The 21,440-nt window shown below is 49.8% G+C and overlaps 1 protein-coding gene across 4 annotated transcripts; it reads left to right on the top strand.

The window, feature by feature from the left end:
* The first annotated feature begins 3,846 nt into the window (after nt 1–3,846).
* On the top strand, nt 3,847–21,159 carry NAGPA (N-acetylglucosamine-1-phosphodiester alpha-N-acetylglucosaminidase). 4 transcript variants are annotated; one of them, XM_075515595.1, is made up of 12 exons: nt 8,592–8,740; nt 9,121–9,606; nt 13,811–13,950; nt 14,512–14,620; nt 14,951–15,079; nt 15,950–16,158; nt 17,198–17,245; nt 17,622–17,750; nt 18,931–19,062; nt 19,250–19,310; nt 19,964–20,209; nt 21,033–21,159. In XM_075515595.1, the coding sequence occupies exons 1-11, from the start codon at nt 8,604–8,606 to the stop codon at nt 20,184–20,186; spliced, it is 1,803 nt and encodes a 600-aa protein (XP_075371710.1). In that variant the 5' UTR covers nt 8,592–8,603; the 3' UTR covers nt 20,187–20,209; nt 21,033–21,159. The 4 variants fall into 4 exon arrangements, with proteins under 4 accessions (XP_075371711.1, XP_075371710.1, XP_075371708.1 ...); XM_075515596.1 differs by lacking the exon at nt 8,592–8,740 and adding an exon at nt 3,847–3,977 and having other exon boundaries at nt 19,964–21,159; XM_075515593.1 differs by having other exon boundaries at nt 19,964–21,159.
* Nucleotides 21,160–21,440: the final 281 nt, after the last annotated feature.

The raw sequence follows: 21,440 nt of genomic DNA, 5'->3' as shown, positions 1-21,440 counted from the left end.
ATCTGCACCCGTACCGAATAAGCCACTATAATCAGAGCCTGAAACAGGTTTGGAAAAAACACTCTGAATAACAAAGGGAGCAGCAAGAGCCGGCTGTTTCCTAAGAGAAGACAAGCCAAGGGTGACCACCGCAGCAGCAATGATCTCACCATTAGGGCACAGTCCCACAGCAACCCCAGCCGCGTGATGCCAGCAACAGGTCCCATTGACAGCCCCATTGATCCTCAGACAAAAGCAAGGTAACAAGGCCAAGGTCAAGCCACTAAATCCAAATAACAATTCAGGAACAGGACTAGAAGCAGGTACGTCTACAACATAGCTCAGGGAAGAACTGAAGGCCAGGCCTGAGCTTAAATGAGGCTGCTGGGCCCATGGGCAGAGGGTGTGGATGGAGGCCCCGGCTGAGTCTGGTCAGGGCAGTTAGGGCCTGCTGCTGCACTCAGGGCCCTGACTAACTGGTACTTGGAAACACCATTTGCACCACTGGCACTTGGAAACACCAAAGTCCATTTGCAGGTGACTTGTGAGCAAAGTTGGTTAAAGTTCCCATTCACCAGTTCAGCCATATTATCATTTTACCATGTATCAATATAGTTAAAAGAAAAAAAAGGTGCTCCTGAAAGACACGATGGATACAGCATTTGTAAAATAAAATACTTGAACAAATGCTACGTTATCTATGGCAGCCTCATTAAAGTAGTCAGAGAGCTAATGCTCATGATCATCCATAAAATGAGTCAAATATCTCCCTATCTGAGTTATACTGCAGGATGCCCAGCACTAGGAAATTCAGAAATCTTAAAATTCTTACATTTTCATCTCATGTGGAAACTCCAGCATTAATCTATTTGGCTGTCCCTGTTTCTGATCTTTGGAACTACAGAAGTCCCGCACACACGGATATCAACTGAAACTATTCATACTGTGATACAAATTCATATCATGCAATAAAATGTTTTTCATTATATAAAGGATAGGGTTTTTCCTTCAGTGGCTATCATAGTAAAGACTGACTATATCCCTGGTAGGTAAAAAAATAGGATTACACTTATCTCAACAGTTGGGTATGGTAGAGCACAGAGAGTATTTTATCCGAGCTCAAATGCTGAGCCCAGGGTCACACACAAATCATGGGGCAGAGGTGGCTATAAAGTCCAACTGAAGTTCTAACTTGCAGTTCAATTTTACCATTTGATCTCCCTGACTAAACTCTGCTGTAGCCTTCCAGATGCGTACGGTTTTAAAATCAGTACAGATCATCACCTATGCAAGCCACGTAACCTTGTGCAATAACAAGGACAGTTGACAGTTGCAGGCTGTCAGCGGGGAATGCCACTTGCACAGAAAGGTCCTTGAGCAATACTAGTGCTCATTCCATAGTGACACAGGATTAGACCCTTTAAATCACAATCTTGTCTTGCAAGGCAAAGCGGAGCTCCACCTTGGGAGCTAGTTTTGAATTCTAGCAATACTGGGTATTTGTCCACAATGTGTATTTTCCTGGTAAGTTTTAGAGTATCCCAGAGAGTCAGGGATGATTTCAGTGCAGCCCCATTACCATTAATGCATACATTTTCTCTAGCTCAAATTCTACTGAATTCTAAAGAGATCTTCAACTTCACTGGATCTGAATTAATATCCTGAATATTTCTGTGATATCTCTCAATTTGCTGTCTCCAGTCCTGATCCTACCAGGTACTAAATTCCTTCAACATCTGCATTCCACTGGGTTCTAACACATGTATGTAATAAACAGTTTTCAGCTATTTTCAGTTTGCTGATCCCTGTTTTCTGGTGGAAATGCAGATGCCAAGAGCAAATCGAATCCTCCTGACAGAAACATTTGCCACATTATCTTGCCAAGGCCCTGTGGAAGTAACTGAACCCCATGGTGACAAATCCTTAAAACAGGGCCTTGTTCAAGAGTTTAAAACTAGGTTAGATGTACTGACCAGGCATCAAATAAGATGTGTCACACAGTGCAGAGAACAAATGGTATTTCTTTGCTACAAATAGGAATAAAGACACAAATAAAGGATGCTTTTCTGCAGAACCTAATGGCCACCCAGTCTGAATGGTATGCTGGTATTCTGGTTATGTTTCTTCTAACGCTATGACAAAAACAGATGCTAGATATTGTATTTCCATTGTCATTTGCCATATTGCCTACCAGCCAGTATGTGGTAACAATGAAACCATTGTTTCCTCTTAAAGCATATAACTAATTACAAGTGTGGGCAGACCAGTTCAACAAGACAATAAAGCCTGGAATATTTGCTTAAAGATCCTGTTCAGAACGCATCTTTCCTAACTGGTGAAGCAGTCAAGGTCTCTTTAAGAAAAGCCCCGCTGTCCCATGTCCCTAGCCTACTTCACACGTACACCCCTGGCACGGGCAGTCACACATCCATACCAACCTGCAGGAGATCCGTTCTTCTGGGAATCTCTCATTTCATCCTCACCCGGCTCACCTGACAGCTACTTGCTGCGTATCACTTTAACGCAAAATGCAAATTGCTTCTCGTATCTACTTCCTTGAATAGAGTGCAGATATCATGTCCTGTGATGGAGCGAGTGACTGACTGATTCCTGCAGACTACCAGGCATAACTCCACCAATTCCATTTACCCGTATTTTCTGGCAGGTTACCAAACTACTTCAAATTACGTACAAGTGTATTAGCTTTATAGATCCAGTGACTTAAGTTTATAAAGGTAGACCCGCAATAAATGTTCTTTTGGCCCATCTAGTCATCAGAGCACTTAGCTGGAGAAAGAGAAATATGGTGTCACCACTTGTATCTGAGGTTCTGAAAACAGGAATAGAGATGAATGCATTTATGAGAAATGCGTTTTATGACAGAACTTACTTCTGCTTGTAAAATTTTTCATATTTATTGAATAACAATTACATTTTTCAAAAGGTTTTCCCCTCTTTTCTTCCTGTGACATTTCAGACAGTTTGGAAATGCTGTTTGCAGTTTAGTCTGGAAACGGTCTGCTTAAGCTCAGTCAGTCAAAAACCTAGCCCCAGCACCAGTTTCCTAAGAGTGTTTGGCTTAAACGGTCACTTTGTATGCACCCCAGCAATATGTGCTCTCAGGAGCAGTGCTAATTTAGCAGTTTTGTTCCAAGTCACTTTCGTTTTTAATTCCTTTGTCATGCCTGTTAATATCTCAGGGGGTTTGCCAAAACAGAACAACCAGTTAGCCACTGCATTATTCATTGGGTTACACCGCCGAGCGCTTAAAAAACCGAAAGCTCCTACAAAGCTTTTGAGTCATGTCTGTTCCTGTGAACATCACCAAACTTGTTCTCCCTGACAGATACACACTACATGCTCGTGTAGGCACTTAGGATCCATCTCAGGTCTTCCTCCCCTTGACAGATTGCTGCAGGTTCAATAAGTGGAGACACAGAAGCCTAAATCCTTCTGACCAGTGGAACTTCACTAATCCCAGAAGTCACCAACCCACATGTCTCAAGCGAACCTCACAAAAACCTGCTCTACCCTGGCTACTCTTATTGCCACGTAATATATGGATGTATTACAAACCTTTTAAAATTGCATTATGGTTTTTTTTGTTTAAAATTGCATTATGTATTGGCACCAGTCACACCTGCACCTGGGGGGTATGCACTAACAGTAGTCACAAACCCGTCATGACTTCAAAGTGTTCAGACTACTGAAGCTGTGCTGTATCACCGTATGATAAATTATTGCCGTTTTTAACAGCAGGGTAGTTTGCTTCTTGTGTTTGTTCTCCTGTTTGCTCAGTTTCTAAAGTGCAGCCCCCGCTACAGTGGAGATGAAAGGAGTCGGTCGCAGAATAAGCTCAATTTGGAAGCAATTCTAGGTAGCCTGAAATGCTGCTGCAGGTAGCCTAGTGCGGAGCCCACAGCCTGTTTTGAAGCTGTTGAGAATCTTCTCTGCTTCGCTCACTGCACTGAACATGAAAAGACTATGGTGTTTCAAAGGTAGGACTCCCTGGCCCCAAGCCAAATGTTCCTCTAAAGACCACCATGCTCTAAAATATAAAATTAATTTTACTCTGTTTAGTACATGCTGTGACATGTGAACTGTGCACCTGCCTAACCTCATCTAATGTGAGCCGTTCTCCCCTTTATCCTAAGACTACAGCTAGCACTAGATAGAACCGTAGCACGTAATTTTTTTCACCAAGCTTTCTGACCTCAACATGCTCTCCTGAAAGGAAAATGGAGCAGAAAGACCCTTTTAAAAATGCCCCTTTTTCCACCCGTAGCACCCTCTACCACTCCAAACCCTGTACCCTTCTTTCAGTCGCTGCCTTTTAATCTCACTAGCTGCTTTTTCCGTTTATCCGCTTTATTTGTTTTCTTCCCACCCAAGAAATCCCTAAGGAAAGTGTGAAGGTAAAAAGAAGAGGAAATTTTTACACAACTTCCCAAAGACAGTTTCTCCTGACTGATTTGTATTGGCTTAGACATATTTTCAGACAGGTACAGGTATACGTTATAGAAATAAGTTTTTTACTTCCATCCAGTTTTATGCATATGGGCACAGAAGAGGAAGAAGGGAGATAAGTTAATCAGAAAGAGAAGCGCCAGTACATACAGCTTGTAAGATTCCTGGTAAGTTCCCATAGGCAAATTAAAATTAGTAATCACTAGACATGTTCTTCCACAACTAAATAAAATATAAAATTTCAAATTACAGGAAAAGCAGCAAACACTTGATAATTGTGCTCACACCGTAATTTTCAGACCTGGGCTGAACTTCAGGTTCAAGACAGAGGTGGAGCTAGTATTAGATCTAGACATCAGCATGCACGTTCCTTTCATGATATTCACTGCGATAGCAGAAAAAAGAGTGGCAAGCTTGGCTGACCTCCACTTAGTGGAGAAGACGGAGATACTCTGATTTAGAATCTGACCTAGACTAAAACCTAGGTTAGGTTTGGAACAGTGCCTTTGGAACAAAAGCCGAGGACAGCTTAGCTTCTGCGATTCATTCAGTCCAGTGTGGTCATAAGGTGATTTGCCAGCACCTGCACATACATATGCTTTAGAACCTGTATTTTGGGGAGGTGAGTTTGTGACATGCTGGAAATTGAGACTGGTTATCTTTAACAGCAGGTAGTTATTTCCATTAATGGGGAAATCTTGTGTCACCACAAACAAACACCGAAATTCTGACAATGCCCACCCTTCCCTCTTTGAAAAGTTCTAGAAAAACAAGTTACTTATACTCCATGCAGTACTTAACATTAGTGCAGTGGGAGGGGCTGCTTTAGAGAGGCAAGTAAACTGCAAAGTAAATGCACTATATAGAGAGGAAAGACTATTCAGTTTTCAAATACTGTTTTGGTTTGGTTTTTTTTTTTTTTATTCCCATTTGCAGGAGGTTTCTGTTCCCTATGGAGTTCCAAAGGCAGCTTTTGGCCTGTGGATTTTACACCCCACATTGTGATCCTGGCCTCTCTTGTAAGCTATGGAAAAGACAGGGTGAGTTTGGGAATTGGGTGGAAGCTTTCTGATGAAGCCCTTAGTACAGGATGTTCCCTGCAAAAAGTTTAAGGTGTTTGAGCAAAAGACAAAGCACGATCCTGAATGAACTCCCAGAGTACTCTATTCACTGCTTTACGTAGAGCTGAGTTAGAGCATTAAAACCACGTTGTTAGTCCACCCTGGAGATTCAGCTGGATAGCCTTGTTTCCAGCTCGAAACACAAGCAGGACACATGCAGCTCTCCACTGCTGAATGAAAGTGGAGACAACAATAACACATTTGCTAAGATCTTTTAACGCACTGGTTTGTGCTAAGGGAGTTTTCCAGTTTATTTCTGAAATAAAAGTACATTTTTCCACCTGCGAGGTACCTGAGACGGCAGCACACTTACCTATACCAGGTATATTTATCCTGGGAGAGCTGAGGCATTGCCCCCCACTTTAGCACCGGCCATGGAAACACCAGCTTCTGCCACCCGCAATGCAGCCTTGGGCATGCGGTTCCACAGCTCCACTCCCCCCCTTCACAGGGGTGATACCTGTCCTCGTATCACACATCATTTACAGTATCAAACGCCTGGAAGTGAGGAGACAACTAACTGAGCTCATCATCAGCCTCACGCAGGCTGAACAGACATAAACACACGTCAGGCAAACGCAACGAACCGTTCTACAGTGAGAATGGGGCTTTCCCCGTGCTTCCTCCTTGAATTCCCCTCTCCCCCACTCACTGAGTAGCTCAAGGAAATTGTGTGCAATGCAGCTCAGCAATAGGCTTGATTTTTTTGCAATAAAACTATGAAACTTCTCTATCAAGCTGCTAATTTGTGCGCAGGGAAAGAGAAGAAAGAGTTTAATTGCATCCCCCATCCTAAGACAGGAGCATCTGCTGCCAGACAGCAGTAGCAGGCCTGCCCTCTGCCTTCACAGATGTCAGAGCCATGCCTCCAGGGGAACAGCAGCTTGGATTTTAAGATTAGCCCCACCAGCCTGGGAGCTGACTGCACACCTAAAAGATGTATTTTATTCCCAAGAGAAACATTTTGAAATTTCATTTCCGATATAATGGCATACTGGCAGTATTTTCTTCAGTGATGGGTATGGCTCAGAACACAGCAATGAAACATTAAAACAGTGTCCTGAAGTTAGCATTTACATCCCCCTAGCAACTAGCCCCCAAACCCTGGCAAAACCTCTCCAATTCATTTCCTCTGCTATTTAAACTGTTAGAATGTAGTAGAAAACCACAGGGTGCCTGCTTTTACTGTTGCTCTTTGGGCGGTTATGGCTTTCCAAACAGTCTCTTTTGTTTGGTCAGTGCTAGAGCTGAAACTTGGCTGAAAACGCCAAGAGCAAGCTATTGAGGTCAAGAGAAAGAAATAGGAAACTTAATAAGTGTTTGGAGCAGTCAGTATGGCTTGAGGAGGTGATGGGACTAAGCACTTGATAAAGATGAAACACAGTGAATAAAGTAGGTGCCCTTACCACTGTTAACAAAATAGTTCTTTGATTCAAAATAGGACTATGGAGATTAAAAAGAGAAACATTTTTACTGAAAACGAGGCGTCTGGCATATAGTTCCTGGTTACAAGAAATAATTACCTTAGAGGCAGATGGCAAGAATGGAGGATTAGCTTTTTTTAATCATGTATTTGACTTGGCTATTTCTTGAAAGAGAAAATTCCCAGATTTGTAAACTAAGGCTCTCCGAGAGTTTTCATCCTAACTCTGTTAGCCAAGGTGTATCACAGAATCCAAGCCACTGAAGTTACAGTTAGGAAAACCTAGAGCTGATGGCCGGGCCCAAAGAGTGGTGGTGAATGGAGTTTATTCCAGTTGGCGGCCGGTCACAAGCGGTGTTCCCCAGGGCTCTGTGTTGGGGCCAGTTCTGTTTAACATCTTTATCAATGATCTGGACGAAGGGATCGAGTGCACCCTCAGTAAGTTTGCAGACGACACCAAGTTGTGTGGGAGTGTTGATCTGCTGGAGGGTAGGCAGGCTCTGCAGAGGGACCTGGACAGGCTGGATCGATGGGCCGAGGTCAATTGTATGAGGTTCAACAAGGCCAAGTGCAAGGTCCTGCACTTGGGCCACAACAACCCCATGCAACGCTACAGGCTTGGGGAAGAGTGGCTGGAAAGCTGCCCGGCAGAGAAGGACCTGGGGGTGTTGGTCGACAGCCGCCTCAGCACAAGGCTGATGGGGAGCGGCTGAGGGACCTGGGGTTGTTTAGCCTGGAGAAAAGGAGGCTGAGGGGAGACCTCATCGCTCTCTACAACTGCCTGAAAGGAGGGTGTAGAGAGGTGGGGTCGGTCTCTTCTCCCAGGTAACAAGTGATAGGACGAGAGGAAATGGCCTCAAGTTGCGCCAGGGGAGGTTTAGGCTGGATATTAGGAAATTTTTCTTCACCGAAAGGGTTGTCAAGCACTGGAACAGGCTGCCCAGGGAAGTGGTTGAGTCACCATCCCTGGAGGTATTTAAAAGCCGTTTGGATGAGGTGCTTAGGGACATGGTTTAGTGGTGGTCTTGGCAGTGTTAGGTTTACGGTTGGACTCGATGATCTTCAAGGTCTTTTCCAACTTGTGCAATTCTGTGATTCTGTGAATGTATCATCATCCCCTCCCACTTTAGTTATTTTTCCCTTCTGGAAAATGGACAAAATCCTAATCCTCCAAATGAGGATGATGAAGCTATAGTGGCTGTAAAGGCCGTATTTACTTTGTTGCCTGTGAGTTGCGTGCGAATCTGTCAGAGGTGGTGATGAGACCCTGAAGAACGGAGAGCGAGTCATGCCTGAGGCTAACGCTGATTCAGACACGTCTGTATCAGCCATACAGAGACAGGCCACAGCTTACTATTGAAACAACAGACTTTAAAAGTATTTCTTTCCACCTTTCTAGTCGTAAATGTCTTCCTAGCTCACTGTTCCGAGCACAGAACAGCGCTGTGCACCCACAGCCCAAAAACACGGCCGGGGCCGCCGGGCACCGCCCGCCTCCGCCGGCCTCTCCTCACAGCGGGGCGGCGGGAAACGGCCCCCGGGCGCTGGGGCTGCGCCGCCGCCGGGCGGCAGAGGGCGCCCTTCCAGCGCCCGCCCGCTGAGCGCCCGCCAAGATGGCGGCCTCCAGGGCGGCGGGGGCCGCGGGCGGGGGCCGCGGGCGGCGGCGGCGGCCGCCGGTGCCGGCGGGGCGGGCGGTGGTGGCCGCCGCGCTGGCGGCGCTCAGCTGGCTGCAGGCGGCGCGCGGCGCCGGGTGAGTGTCCGCGCGGGCGCCCGGGGCGGTGCCAGCCCTGCCGTCCCGGTGCGGGCGGCACGGGAGGGCCCCGGGGGTCCCTTCCCGGCCGGTAGCGCCGCTCCGCTCCTGGGGCTCTGGCCGGGCGCCGCCGAGCCGGTGCCCCGGGGTCGGCTTGGTGGTGCGGGTACTAAGCGGGACAGCCTCTCCTTAAGCCGGGGTGGGTTGCAGCGGTACCGGGGATTCCCCGGGGGCAGGGGAATGTCGGTGAGGGGCCCGGGATGTCGGGAAGGCCTTTCCCCGCCCGCCGCCCCGAGCCGAGCAGCTCTTGTCCCACCACGCGGGGCTGCGGACGCGCTCTGCCAGGGCAGCCTTGGGGCAACCGGGTCTTCTTATTGCAGGAGCCCCCCCAGCGACCCTCTGCTGCAGCCGTATTTCCCCTCCCGGCACGGCCCTCGGCACCACCACAGGCACGTCAGAGACTGTCAGCCCCTCAAGTACGGCAGGGTAACACACGAAGCTTGGCCCAGCGACAACAGGACGGGTGGCCCAGTGGCTACCACCAGAACGTTTGTTTCTTACATCCCCCCGACGGGCGAGGACCGCAAGGTGGTCTATGGCCACTTCACTTTCGTGAGGGACCCCCTGAGGACCTTCTCTGTGCTAGAGCCGGGCGGCGCGGGAGGCTGCGAGGCTCACCGCAGATCCCCCGTGGAAGAGACCGCAAAGCTCGGGAAGTGTCTGGTGGCCCAGAACGGTGGGTACTTCAACATGGAAACCGGAGAGTGCCTTGGGAACGTTGTGAGCGATGGAAAGCTGGTGAGAAACTCTGGAGGCCTGCAGAACGCTCAGTTTGGCATCCGGAAGGATGGCACCATGGTGTTCGGGTAAGAACTTGGGGGATATTTGGAGGGTGCTCTCTCCTCCCTGAAGAGCGGTAGGAATCACTGGGGCAGGGAGCGCTGCCCAGGCACTGCCTCCTTGGCCTCTCCCAGTTACAGCATGAGGACGCTTTGAACACTGAAATTAGAGCTGTTCTACCTGTACCCCATTGAGCTCTCTCTGGCCGTTGGCTGTTTTTCCTAGGATGAAGAGAAGCTGGATAAATTACTCTGATGATCTCTAGCTGCTTAGGTTCCTGTGTCTCCTCTCCCAACATGCAGCAGGCACAATTGATTATGGTAGAAGGGCAAGAGGTCTCTGTCCTCCCCACAGAGGAGAGGCAGAGTGGACTACATAACTGCTCTGGCTACAGCGCAGAAATGCTCGGGTTGGAAGAGACCTCTGGAGGTGCCTCGTCCAACACCCTGCTCAGCGCAGGGTTAGCTGGAGCAGGTTGCTCAGGGCTGTGTCCAGTCGGGTTTTGAACATCTCTGAGGATGGAGACTCCACAGCCTCTCTGGGCAAACCTGTTCCTGTGATTGACCATCCTTTACACTAAAAAAGTTTGTCTTATGTTAAGTTACTTACCGTTAAGTAGAAATCCAGGCACCTCCTGGACTGCCTGTGCTCTGCTGTGTTGCCCTTTCAGCAGATGGTTAAAGTCCCCCGTAAGTGCCAGGGCCTGTGAACGTGAGGCTTTTTCCAGTTTTCTGAAGAATTTCTTATCTACTGTTTCCCAACCAGGCAGTCTGTGGCAGGCACCCACCATGGTGTCACCCATGTTGATCTGCCAGAGCTCTGATCCTAACCCGTAAGCCCTCAGCTAGCTTGTGGTCAGTGCACAGGCAGAGCTCCAGGCGTTCCTGCTGCTTTCTCATGTACAGGGCAGCTGCTCCCCGCTTCTCCCACCGTGTTCACTGGGTACAGGCTCTTCCTAAAGAGCCTGTATCTATCCATTGCAGCACGCCAGTCACACGCACTATCCTGCCATTTCTGCACGATCCCAGTGAGTTTGTAGCCCTGCAGCTGCATAGACCTCTGATTCCTCCTGTTTGTGCCTACGCTGCTTGCGTTACTGTACGACTTCACATAGGCACTGACTCTGATTTTCCAGGAAGAGGGTGAGAGCTTCCCTGTTAAGTCCTCTCACCATTTCCTTATTGTGTGCATATGGTTGAGATCCCCTTTTGTTTATACTTTGTTGTTTCAAGTTCTTATGCCCACGTCACCCTGCAACCTTCGCTTGCCAGCCTGGTCTACCACTTCCTCACTTGACTGTGGGTGATCCCCCTCCTGTGTCATTTCTGGTCTAAAGCTCTCCTCAACAGATCACCTGTTTACAGAAGTTACTTTTGCCTCACTTGGTCAAGTCCTTATTCCTCAGAGTTCTGTCCTTGTAAAAGCCAAATTCCTGTTGTCAACACCAGCTGTGCTACTGCATATTGACCCACAGAATCCATCCACTGCTCCTCAAGCCCTTCCTCCTCACCAGCAGGACTAAGGAGAGGACCACCCGGGCCACCCTTGCCTGTCACCCCCAGAGCCATACAGTTGCTCTTGATGCACTCCTGTTTTCCCCTGGCAGTGCTGATGGTGCCCATGTGGAAGAGCAGCAGGGGGTAATAGTCTGGGGACTGGAGAAGCCTCAGCAGTCTCCCCACACCATCCTGGACCTGAGCCCGCAGCACACCTCCCTAGACAGGTTAGCGGTGGGGGCCCTGTCCCCCGCAGCAGGGAGCTTCCCCCTATCACTCGCCCACCTCCTCTGGCACTGCTGCGGCGCTCAGGCTCAGCTGGCACAGACGCATGGTATCGCAGAGCTCCCAGCCCCTTGCCTGCTGAACCTGGGCACTGAACCTGGGTGGAGGAAGAGCTCCCTCCTGGTGCTAGAGCTTACACACTTCCAGCCTTCATCATCACAGGATTTGCCAGCCCAGTGAGCAGATCCTGGATGCTCCTGGGTATTGTGGGGTTCAGAGTTTTGTTTCTGCATGCTATTAGCAGAGATCTGTCCATCTCTTTCACATCATCCCTGCTGCTGTACAGCACGCAGACCTCCTCCTGTAGTTCCTTGTCTTGGCAGCATAGCTCCTCAGCCAGCACACACTAGGACGCTTGTTTCCCTTGGCCGCAGGTTCAGTGAGAGGCACCAGGTATCCCTGCAGCCCACGCACTGGAGCGCTGCCTTCTCCCTCCACAGCTCAGGCTGAATCGAGGTGTCTGCTGTGATGGGGGTAGTTGTAGAAGTCGGTGCTGGAGGCTGTGCGCTGTGGCATGTCACCACAGCTGACCAGAGACACTACCCTCTCCAGAGTTTCCAGCTCCCCACTGCATGAGCTGCAGCATCTCTTAGCTGCTGCAAGCTGTGGTCTCAGCCTGGTGGTTATATAGGCCTCTTCCTAGCACCAGGCGAAAGGCCGAGTGACACTCCCTCATCAGCTGGAGACAAAAGCTCAAAGCACCCTTTGATGAGGAATAGTTGACAGAGGGAGTGCCTGCTGGAAGTAAATGCCCCTGGTAGCTACCCTTCCCCAGCAGCAGGAGGCACCCTAAAGGTCCTAGAAGGGTTCCCAGAGATCCTTCTGATGGGCTTAGAAGATTGAGAAGCAGTCTGGAAGCTGCTTGCATTCTCCACCCTTCTGTTAGCCCACTCCCACGTCCCCTCAGCAAGGGTCCCTGCAAAGCCAAACTGACTGTACCAAGCCAGGGCTTTAGTGTGCAGCCATTCTCTGACAGCCCTGAGAACCATGGCCTTAATTTATGTGGCAGAGGGGCTGGCAGAGTCGGTGACATGTCCACTTTAGTGAGGGGGCTTCTGCCGAGGGGACCAACAGCAACTGCAGGGTCACTGTTGAGTCCTTAATCTCGGCTCTGCCCTGCTTCTCTCCTGCTCTGGCAGGATTTCCCATGTTAAATGCAGTCATGGCACTGTGTGAGTTATTGTCTGCTTGGTGTCTTTGCGGCTTCCAAAACATGACACTAGAAATAGTTTTGGTGTAAATCATTTGGTCTGTCGGGGCAGTGGGGAAAGTAATTTGCACTTGACCCTTTCACACGATATCATGAGCAGCAGGACAGTGCACCAGGGCATATTGTTACCCCCCACCTAGCAGAGATGCTGCCTCCACCACCTAGACTGGTGATGGATAGTTGCAGGCTTTAAAAGCTGACGGTTGATTAGTCCATGCTCAGGCTGTTGTGCAATTTGATCCATTTTCAGCTGTGTTCATTTTGTCTTTGTGTTCCCTTCCCATAGGTAAAGGGATTTCTTTTTACATGTTTTCCATGCAGGTATTTTCAATTACACTTTTCTACAAAGCGTGAAGCTTTGTTTGGCTGCAATCGTGGATACTAAAAACCTAAAAGTTGAGCATCTAGCCCCAAGACATGTTTGGAGCGTGTAGAGCAATCAGTTTTAAACCAAAAACCAGAGGCAGAGCTTACAGGGAAAGCACAGCTGTTCAGCCCCAACCTTTGCTGCTGTCCTCTCCTGGCAGTTGCAAACATCACCGAGCATCGCGTTCTGATGAGGCGGGTGTTACTCAGCACCCTAATTCTTGAGAGAAGAATATCCCTTGGGAAGCACCGCACAGTGACACACAACACCCGATCACGGAAATGGTAGCTGAACAGTCCTTTTACTGTCTGACTGTTCGGTGAAAGGTTTTGCCGTCTGGAAGAGTAGAGGAAGCTCTGTCCCAGACGGAGGGGAGCAGGTAGCATCCAGCAGTGTCTTCCCCTCGGTGCAGCTGTAGGCAGACCGGATGCTATTGCTGAAAACCATCTCAAAAGCTGTTTGGAGCCACTGTTTTGCAGAATGGAAGCTGCCAGACAGCAAGGTGTTACAGCTGCTTCCACAGATCCCTGAGTATTTGGCAACGGCTCTGCCCTCATGTTCTGCCAGATGCTCTCTGCCCTTATTATCCTGGCTCAGGTCCACTGGCCACATTGTTGGCAGGAGTTGTTTTATGCACAGTGGCCTGGGACCACCATTAACAGTGGTTTTGTGCAGAACAGCCAAGAACAGGGTCTACTCTGGCTGCTAAAGTGATGTTTCGCACTGCTTGGCCTCTAGTTTTGGATGTAGCTAGCCTTCATTCAGCCACCTTCTCCCCTTCTCCCTGCTTCTGAAGCCTGCTGGCAGCAGACGTGGCTTTTACATGACACTGCTGTGACTGTGGGTAACCCGTCCTGCTCTCTCTTTCCTAGTTACCTGTCTGAGGAAGATGTCTTGAATCAAGCAAACCCTTTTGTGCAGCTTGTGAGTGGGGTAGTTTGGCTCCTAAGAGATGGAGAAGTGTACATCAATCAGAGTCAAGTGGCTGAGTGTGGTGAAATTCAAACCACAGGTAAATATTGTAAAGCCTAGCTTCAGCCTCGGTGTAGATTGTCCTTGTGGTGGGGCTGTTGGAAGGAGCGGGTAGCAGTGGAAACTATGTTGTCTAGTTGCAGTTTGCTACTCACTTAAGAGGTCCAAATTTCTTCTGTGCTACTTTATCCCGAGTCTGCGGCAAGTGCAGTACAAGAAACAGGCTGCCTGCAAGATGAGGCTGCACTCGCCTGTTCAGGGTTTTTGAATAGAGTGTGCTGAGGACTGTAAATAGCGGTGGCATGATTGGTATTAATACTTGTCCAGAGAAACTCAAAGCAGACGCCTCTTACAGGAGTTTAAAACAGAGGGCTTGTGAATCCCCTTCTTTGCCCCTGTGCCAGACAAAAACGTAACAAGAGTGCCTCTGGAAATGTTATTCCTAGATGGGCTTGGATGAACAAGAGGAACCTGGGCTCTGTTCTCATTGTGCTTCAATTCAGATGAGCTCCTTGCTGGGCGCTGTTTTGCAGACAGATGTGGCTAAACAGCCAGTTCTGTCACCCAGCTGGTTGCATGAATTATTCCCTCTCCTGCACAGGAACCTTCGACAAGTTCATCAATGTGATATCAGCCAGGACTGCGGTTGGACACGACAGTCAGGGGCAGCTGGTCTTGGTTCATGTGGATGGACAGACAGAATCCAGAGGGTAAGGCCAGGGTTGTGGTAAGGTCTTGGGGCAGGTGCAAGGTCGGTCTTTAAATTCTGTCACTGGAACTGGAGGGACTCTGCAGCTGCCAGTAATATGTTTCAAGGCAGAGACTTGCAGAGCTCAAGAGGTCAGTTGAAGACACTGCTGTTTGGTGTCTTTCTGGCAGAGCCAGAAGAGGCTAATGCAGCCTCCTAGCAGTGAGTCAGCATACCTGGGATGGGAGAGCTTCCCCCCTTCCCCTGAGGAGAGGGACCAAGCTTCTAGTATAGCAGTTTCACTGAAGTCAAATAGCATGAATGAGCAATGAACAACTGTTTGCTTTTGCAGGGTCAACCTCTGGGAAATGGCTGAATTTCTGAAGCAGCAGGGAATCATCAATGCTATCAACCTGGATGGTGGAGGGTCTGCAACGCTGGTCTTAAATGGGACCCTCGCAAGCTACCCGTCTGAGCACTGGTAGGTGCTGGCTGCACGTGCCCAGGGCTGCACAAGTAACCGCGCAGCTCCCGTTGGCGTGCAGAGCTCAGTCCTACCCCTCTGCTCTGCAAGGGAGGCAGTCTGCATTGCTGGGAGATCACAACGTAAAGGCAAGTGACAGGTTTTGAGGGAGAGAGCGACTCTAAAATTTAAGGCGATTTAGTGACTACATATTTTTTCCACTTAGTCAGCCAGGATTAAAGTTTAGCTGTTTTCAGACATGCAGCAAAGCTGTTTGACATGACTGAGTGGCCTGATGTGGGAATCGGATAAGGAAACAGCTCTTAGACCGGGAGATTCAGAGCTGCGCATCCACAGGAATTAGCAGAGATCTGTCAACATCTTATTATTATGGAAGAGAAACACTGACTTGGAGACCCTGCTCTGCCTCCTGTGAGGGAACCTAAAGATGATTTTACTTTAAATTTAGCTTTTTAGTAATTTCTGACTGTAAACATGAAGGGATTCAAAATTCAGTTTGCATTCTGACAGTTGAAAGCCAAGTGTTGCTTATAACTGCAATGACGTCACTTATGTCAAAGCAAATAATATTCAAGAAAAGGCGTGTTGAACGCCAAAGTTAGGGAAGCTAGGACTGCTTAAAGGGAGACTTGGCTTGCGTGTTGCTTTCTGTAATTCTGTGTTTGAAATGACTCCTATCCAATAGGAGTTAACATTTAGTTAAAACATTGACTCAAATCTAGTTTCACGTTTATATTTTCCCATTATTAATGTTGTTTGCCAGTGTGAATCAGGATGAAAATTTGTGGATTACATCAACTGGTTTCATGTAGGGCTGGGAGCAGCACAGTGCTTGCACGCCTTATGGGACCCGTCTTCTGTCCCCAGCTACTTTGACAACATGTGGCGTTGCCCTCGGAGCATCTCGACCATCATGTGTATCCACGAGCCTGCCTGCGAGCCTGCAGACTGCAGCGGTCACGGGGACTGCGTGCAAGGGGAGTGCCACTGCACTGGGGACTTCTGGAGGGGCCCAGCTTGTGACGTCTTGGACTGTGGCCCTTCCAACTGCAGCCTGCACGGCGTCTGCACTGACTGTGAGTCGCTGTGGTGCGCAGAGAAGGCCTCTAACGCGGAGATGCCAGTGGGTGCCTGCGGGTAGCTCTAGGGGAAGCACAGACCTGGGCAGTATATACATGGGGAATATGGCTTACCTGCCCACGAGGCACCACGCCGGGGCCTCAGTGCATCACTGTGTGCGGTCCTGGCTGGTCCACGGAGTCCTTTCCCACCCTGGTGTGAAGGAGTGTAGGTCACGTGAACTGGCACCAGCAGTAGCCGCTTTGTCGCTGCAGAGAGCAGCAGTCTTTGGAGAGGCAGCTCAGCCCCTTAGGGCCGCAGGTGCTGAGTGTCTGGCCAGCCCATGCCCTGACTGGAAGCCAGCTGGTGCTGTGGGCCTCAGCCCTTTGTCTTACCTTCTGGGTGTATGGAGCTGCTCTCCCCCTTCCCTCCAGCATCTAGAGCAACAGTAGAGATGGTCAGAACACGTTGCCTTTAGGAGACAGCAGCAGGGCTAGGCTGGGACTCAGATCTGGAAACTGGACCTGTAATAGGACTTGACTTCATACTCCATGGCTGAGTTTCCCTTTCTGCCCCCTGGGGTTGTGCTCCGAGTTTGTTTGTACATGTGCTTTTACAAGCGAGCAATTACAACTCTTCCGCACAGTTGTTTTGCATCTAGGGACTGCGTAATATACACCCCCCAGCTTCGGCTCTTCTGTTCAAACCTGTTTTCCAGTTTCTTTGCTACTTCCGTGATTGAACTCACAGCCCAGTTTGCACCAGTGAAGTGACTGGGCAGAGCTTGATGGCTACAGGTGTTGGTAATAGTTGACCCAGAGTTAATCTCTCGAAATGCAATCAGCAGGAGATTCTGCTGTCTTTGGCAGCTGTAGTGGGTGGGTATTTGAACCTAACCTGTGTGTGAGTTCAGGATTCCTCTTCTGTGGGTTCCTTGGCAGAGGCAGGGGGAGTTAAGAGGGCACCCCAAGAAGCAGAGGCTCCTAATTTTGAGTTCCTGCTATTTCTAAGTCTTTCTCTGTTGTTGTTAATGCCTGTTTGTGTGTGTTTGCACAGCTGGATGCCTGTGTGATGCTGGCTGGATTGGCAGCAACTGCAGCGAAGGTAATGCTGACTTCTACTCCACTCCACTCCACTCCACTCCTTCATTGCCAGCCAGAGGATAGTGTGAACCACTTCGTACCAGCTGGCTGCCTGCAGTGGTGGGTGGCTCCCCAAGAGGGAGCAGTGAAGGGAAAGGCTACACAGCGTGCTTTTCCTTCTGTCAGTGTGAGCTTAATTGCAGCCTGAGCATCTTAAGATTGGCTTGGTGCGAAGCACCTTAAGCCTGTGCTCCTTGTTCAAGGCACAGACTCAGCTTCTGTTCTCTGAGCAGCCATCAACACCCTGTGCCAGTGACTACTCTGTGGGTGTAAGCATGGGGTGGGATTGCTGCTTTTGTAACGAGGGCCCTGATGAGACCTCTGCTTGTCTCCTGTAGCTTGTGCTAGCGGTTTCTATGGGCCTGCTTGCACCCAGACATGCCAGTGCCAGAACGGTGGCTCGTGTGACCCCATGCATGGAGCCTGTTCCTGCCCAGCTGGGTACTATGGCACCAGCTGTGAGCAAGGTAAGGGCTGCTCTGAATAACAGCCTGGGCTGGGGAGAGGCTTTTGTGTCACATCCGAGCCACCTCCTGTAGGCAAAGCAAGCGTGAGGTCTGCCGGGCAGGCTCAGGCCCGAACTTCACAGCTGGAGCGTAACCTGCCAGCTCCCGGCTCTTAAGGGCTTGCCTGCCCTACCCAAACTGGCTAAAAAGAAAAGGAGGGAGCAAAGAGGAGTTTTCTTCATCATTAGAAAATTGTGGAGATGCCTGTTCAGTCTCTGCCCCAAAGAACTGTGTTGCTTTCCCAAGCTCCTGAGTGTGGAACATGAATACTTGAACGTCCTTTGCTTGAGGGTGTTGCACCAGGCCCTGCCTGTAGCCCGGGCTTCAGGTGATCCAAGTCAGTGGGTGTGAAATGCTCCAAAGGGCCATTCTGGCTTACAGCCTTCAAACTCCGGCTGCGCAGGTGCTAGTGCTAACAGAGCAAGCGATGTTCTCGATTGTGTAACCACTCCAGCTTTTCTGAAGTGCTCGCGGCCCCCCCCGTATGTCTGACTGAACAGCCTGCTCTGGTGACAGGACAAGTTAATTACAGTGTGGGTGTAAACTTCTTGCGTGCATGGTTACGCTAGCGATGCTTTGTTCCCAGCCTGGGAATGCTCAGCCAACCTGATCCCTATTTTACAAAACCTTCTCCTTGAAGTAAACAAAATAACAGCAGTTAACTCACAGTTTGTGCTTTCAGGCTGCCGGAGGAAGCAGGGTGGGCAGGCAGAACAGCTTTGTCAGGCTGCAGGAAACCTGGGGCCCTGACTGCTCAGCGCAGCTGAAAAGCCCACTGGATGCTTGTACTCAAACATGAGTACTTGCTGCCCTTTAGGAATCGGCCGCTGATGCCCCCCCTCTACCTTTGCTTCTGAGCCAAACAGCAGGGCTGTAGCTCAGATGTGGCAGGGAGAAAAACACAGGGGAAGCAACAAGGCCGGCGACTGCTGTGGTGACAGAAGCAACGCGAATACCTCAGTCAGCTGTAGAGCTCTCCTAGAGCTCCGAGTGCGCCCATCCTTCCTGGCGCTGAGCTGGCGCAGCTGGGGAAACGGGCACGGTTGAGCTGGGGGCAAGGGGAGCTGCAGTGACAGACCGGATGGTTTCAAAGCATGCGGAGCTTTGACAATGACCGACTTCTTTGTAATCAATTCGCTAGAGTGTCCCATGGGCTGGTACGGGCCGAACTGCCAGAAACCATGTGCCTGTGAACACATGTGTCCCTGCAACCGGGAGACGGGCAGCTGCAACATCACCTATGAATTGGCGGTACAGGACCAGTTAACCAAAGGTACCTCTGGTTACAGTGGTTGTGTTCTGAAAAAAAGAAGTTGGAAGAGCAGCTTTGGTGTATAATGTTCTGTTAGCTTAGTTCAGCTCTGGCTGGCTGTCATCATACCTAAGCTTACTCTTTTTCAGTGGAATTTTACACCTTCCCCCCAACACTGCCTTTCTTCCCTCTATTCTTTGTTTTCCAGCTGGACGGTGTTTGGCTTCCCAGAATAAGGGAAGGAGCAAAGAAAAGTTCTCTCTGTCAGAGTAAGTGTGTAATGCTCATCATATACATGCACACATACATGAGCCCACGCCACCAGTTGCTCCCTGCGAGATGGAGTCGTTCACACCACCTCCTGAGTGCCAGGGCACTGTGTCAGACCTGCTGCTTCGTTGCCCAAAGCATCTGTGTTCTGACTTGTGTCACCTACAGCTCTCATGCTGGGAAAGATGAGGAGATAGAAGGCAAAGTGATAGAAACCTAATTGTAAGACAAGTGCGGAGCTGAAGCCCCCATCACTGGCAGCTCGTGCTCTGAGCCTGGCCCTCTGCAGCTTACAGTTAAACAAGAGCCACCTTTCCTCTCCCACTGACGCGCTGTCTGTGCAACAGACGGACAAGGACAGTTCCAACACCAGAGCACAGCTTCTGTAGCATTGGTGAAGCCACAGTTGCTCTGTGGGCACAGCTGGTCACTTCTTAACTGAGTGGAAAGCTAAAACCATCCACTTGCTCTGGCTGCCAGAGCAGCCCTTCAAAGGCTTTCACAGAGCGTGCTCTCCCCTGCCGAGAGCAGAACCACAAGCTTATGGTGACAGAGAAGGGAGTACAAACCTTGAGAAGTTGTTTGCACACTGCGGACATGTGAAAGCAGGCCAAGAGATGTTGCTTACATGCATTTTTCTTCTGTCTGACAGAAAAACCTGCATCTCCGTGACCTCTGTCTTGGCTCTGCTTCTCGTAATTAGTGCCATGGGAAACGTAGGCCTTTTTCTCAAGGCCAGGTCAGAGAGGCACCATAAGAGCGGTGACTATCTCTACCACCCCCTGAGGGAGATGAATGGGGAAGCCAGTCATACCTTCACATCTGCTGCCTGCGAGACAGAAGATACTCAGGACCAAAGCCAGGCACTCCTGTAGAGTCCCGGATGAGAAGAGAGGAGGTATTTTGCTCTGCACCTTGTACTGCGCCACGCAGCGCTGACTTACAGAGGCTATTCAGGCCTAGAGCGTGAAACTGCTGACTAACCCAGGAGCAGCAGCAGATACTGCAGTCCAAGAAAACTCCCTTGTTTCTGGCCCAGCCCTGCTGAGAACGGCTAGCTTCCCTCCCTTCCTCTGCTGCTCTGGCTAGAGCAACCAAGGCTGCATAATTAGTTGCCACAAGAGCATGCAGGGCATAAGCCATGGGGCCAGTGTCCACGCACACAGGTGGATAAGGGAATTCCCCAGCTGCAGCAGGAAAGGCATTGGGCTGGTTCCCTCCAATACTTGAGGGAAACAGGTGAGGAATGTAAGCCATAGGCCCTTCACAAAGGTCCCTTCTCACCTGAGCAGTGATAAGTATTTTTAAGATGCAAGATAAATTGCCTGTAGCATAAAGCTAGGCCTAAGGAAGCTGCCTTAAGGCAGCTGTAGTCTACAACTGCCTGCCCTTCCCTAGACTTTTATCATAAAACTGAAAAAAGTTGTTTTAAAATGTTGCAACAGGTGCAGCCCACAATGAAACCCCAGCATTCCTCCTCCTGGCCGCAGTGGTAGGCTCAAAGGCTGACACAGGGTCAGGGCTTTTGTGCACCTGACTTTCTTCACCTGGCCCGTGTTGACTGCAGGGCCAGAGCGTTTTCTTACTGAATCCTTAGTCCTAGGAGGAGTCTAACAGGCAGTTGATGAGCACTGCATTTTGGGTAGGTTCTTCTGGTATAGCAAGACAAAAAGCCTTGTCAGTTCAAAAACATCATTCTTGCATTCTCTCATACCCCCCAGCAGCTGGCCTGCTCTGCCCGGCTGCCTGGGCTGCCACTGAGGTGCCCTGCAACCCAGGTACCCCGGCCTGGAGCTCTCCCACCTGGGGAGGGGAAGAGACAGCAGCAGCCTGGCATGGTCCCCTCCCTCAGCCAGCCCTTGCTGCTAGAACTGCCCTTCCCTCCTCAGAGGGAACGACCACCAGCAGCGGGCTGGGACTGTGATCAGAAAGTACTTCAAGCAACCCACGATCCTGAACATCTCAGCTGGAAATCAGGCATTTTACTAGAATGCATCCTTGCACAATGCATTTTAAAAAAAAAAAGCCACACCAACATATGTGACTTTGCTTCCATGTGAGGGAAAACTAGCCCTTAACGTGCCACTTCAATGCTGCAGCAGGGGGGTTAAAGCCTGTCTGAGCCTCAC

The sequence above is a fragment of the Mycteria americana genome, chromosome 12, assembly GCF_035582795.1.
Source record: "Mycteria americana isolate JAX WOST 10 ecotype Jacksonville Zoo and Gardens chromosome 12, USCA_MyAme_1.0, whole genome shotgun sequence".
NCBI lineage: Eukaryota > Metazoa > Chordata > Aves > Ciconiiformes > Ciconiidae > Mycteria > Mycteria americana.
The sequence above is the reverse complement of the archived record's forward strand: the minus strand, read 5'-3'. Positions and strand labels throughout refer to the sequence as shown.

Excerpts from the sequence above, each read along its gene's own strand:
- NAGPA (XM_075515595.1), top strand. The coding sequence starts at position 8,604 with ATGGCGGCCTCCAGGGCGGCGGGGGCCGCGGGCGGGGGCCGCGGGCGG. Across the intron at positions 8,741-9,120 it reads CAGGCGGCGCGCGGCGCCGG|GAGCCCCCCCAGCGACCCTC; the intron begins GTGAGTGTCCGC and ends TTCTTATTGCAG. Across the intron at positions 14,621-14,950 it reads GGACAGACAGAATCCAGAGG|GGTCAACCTCTGGGAAATGG; the intron begins GTAAGGCCAGGG and ends TTGCTTTTGCAG.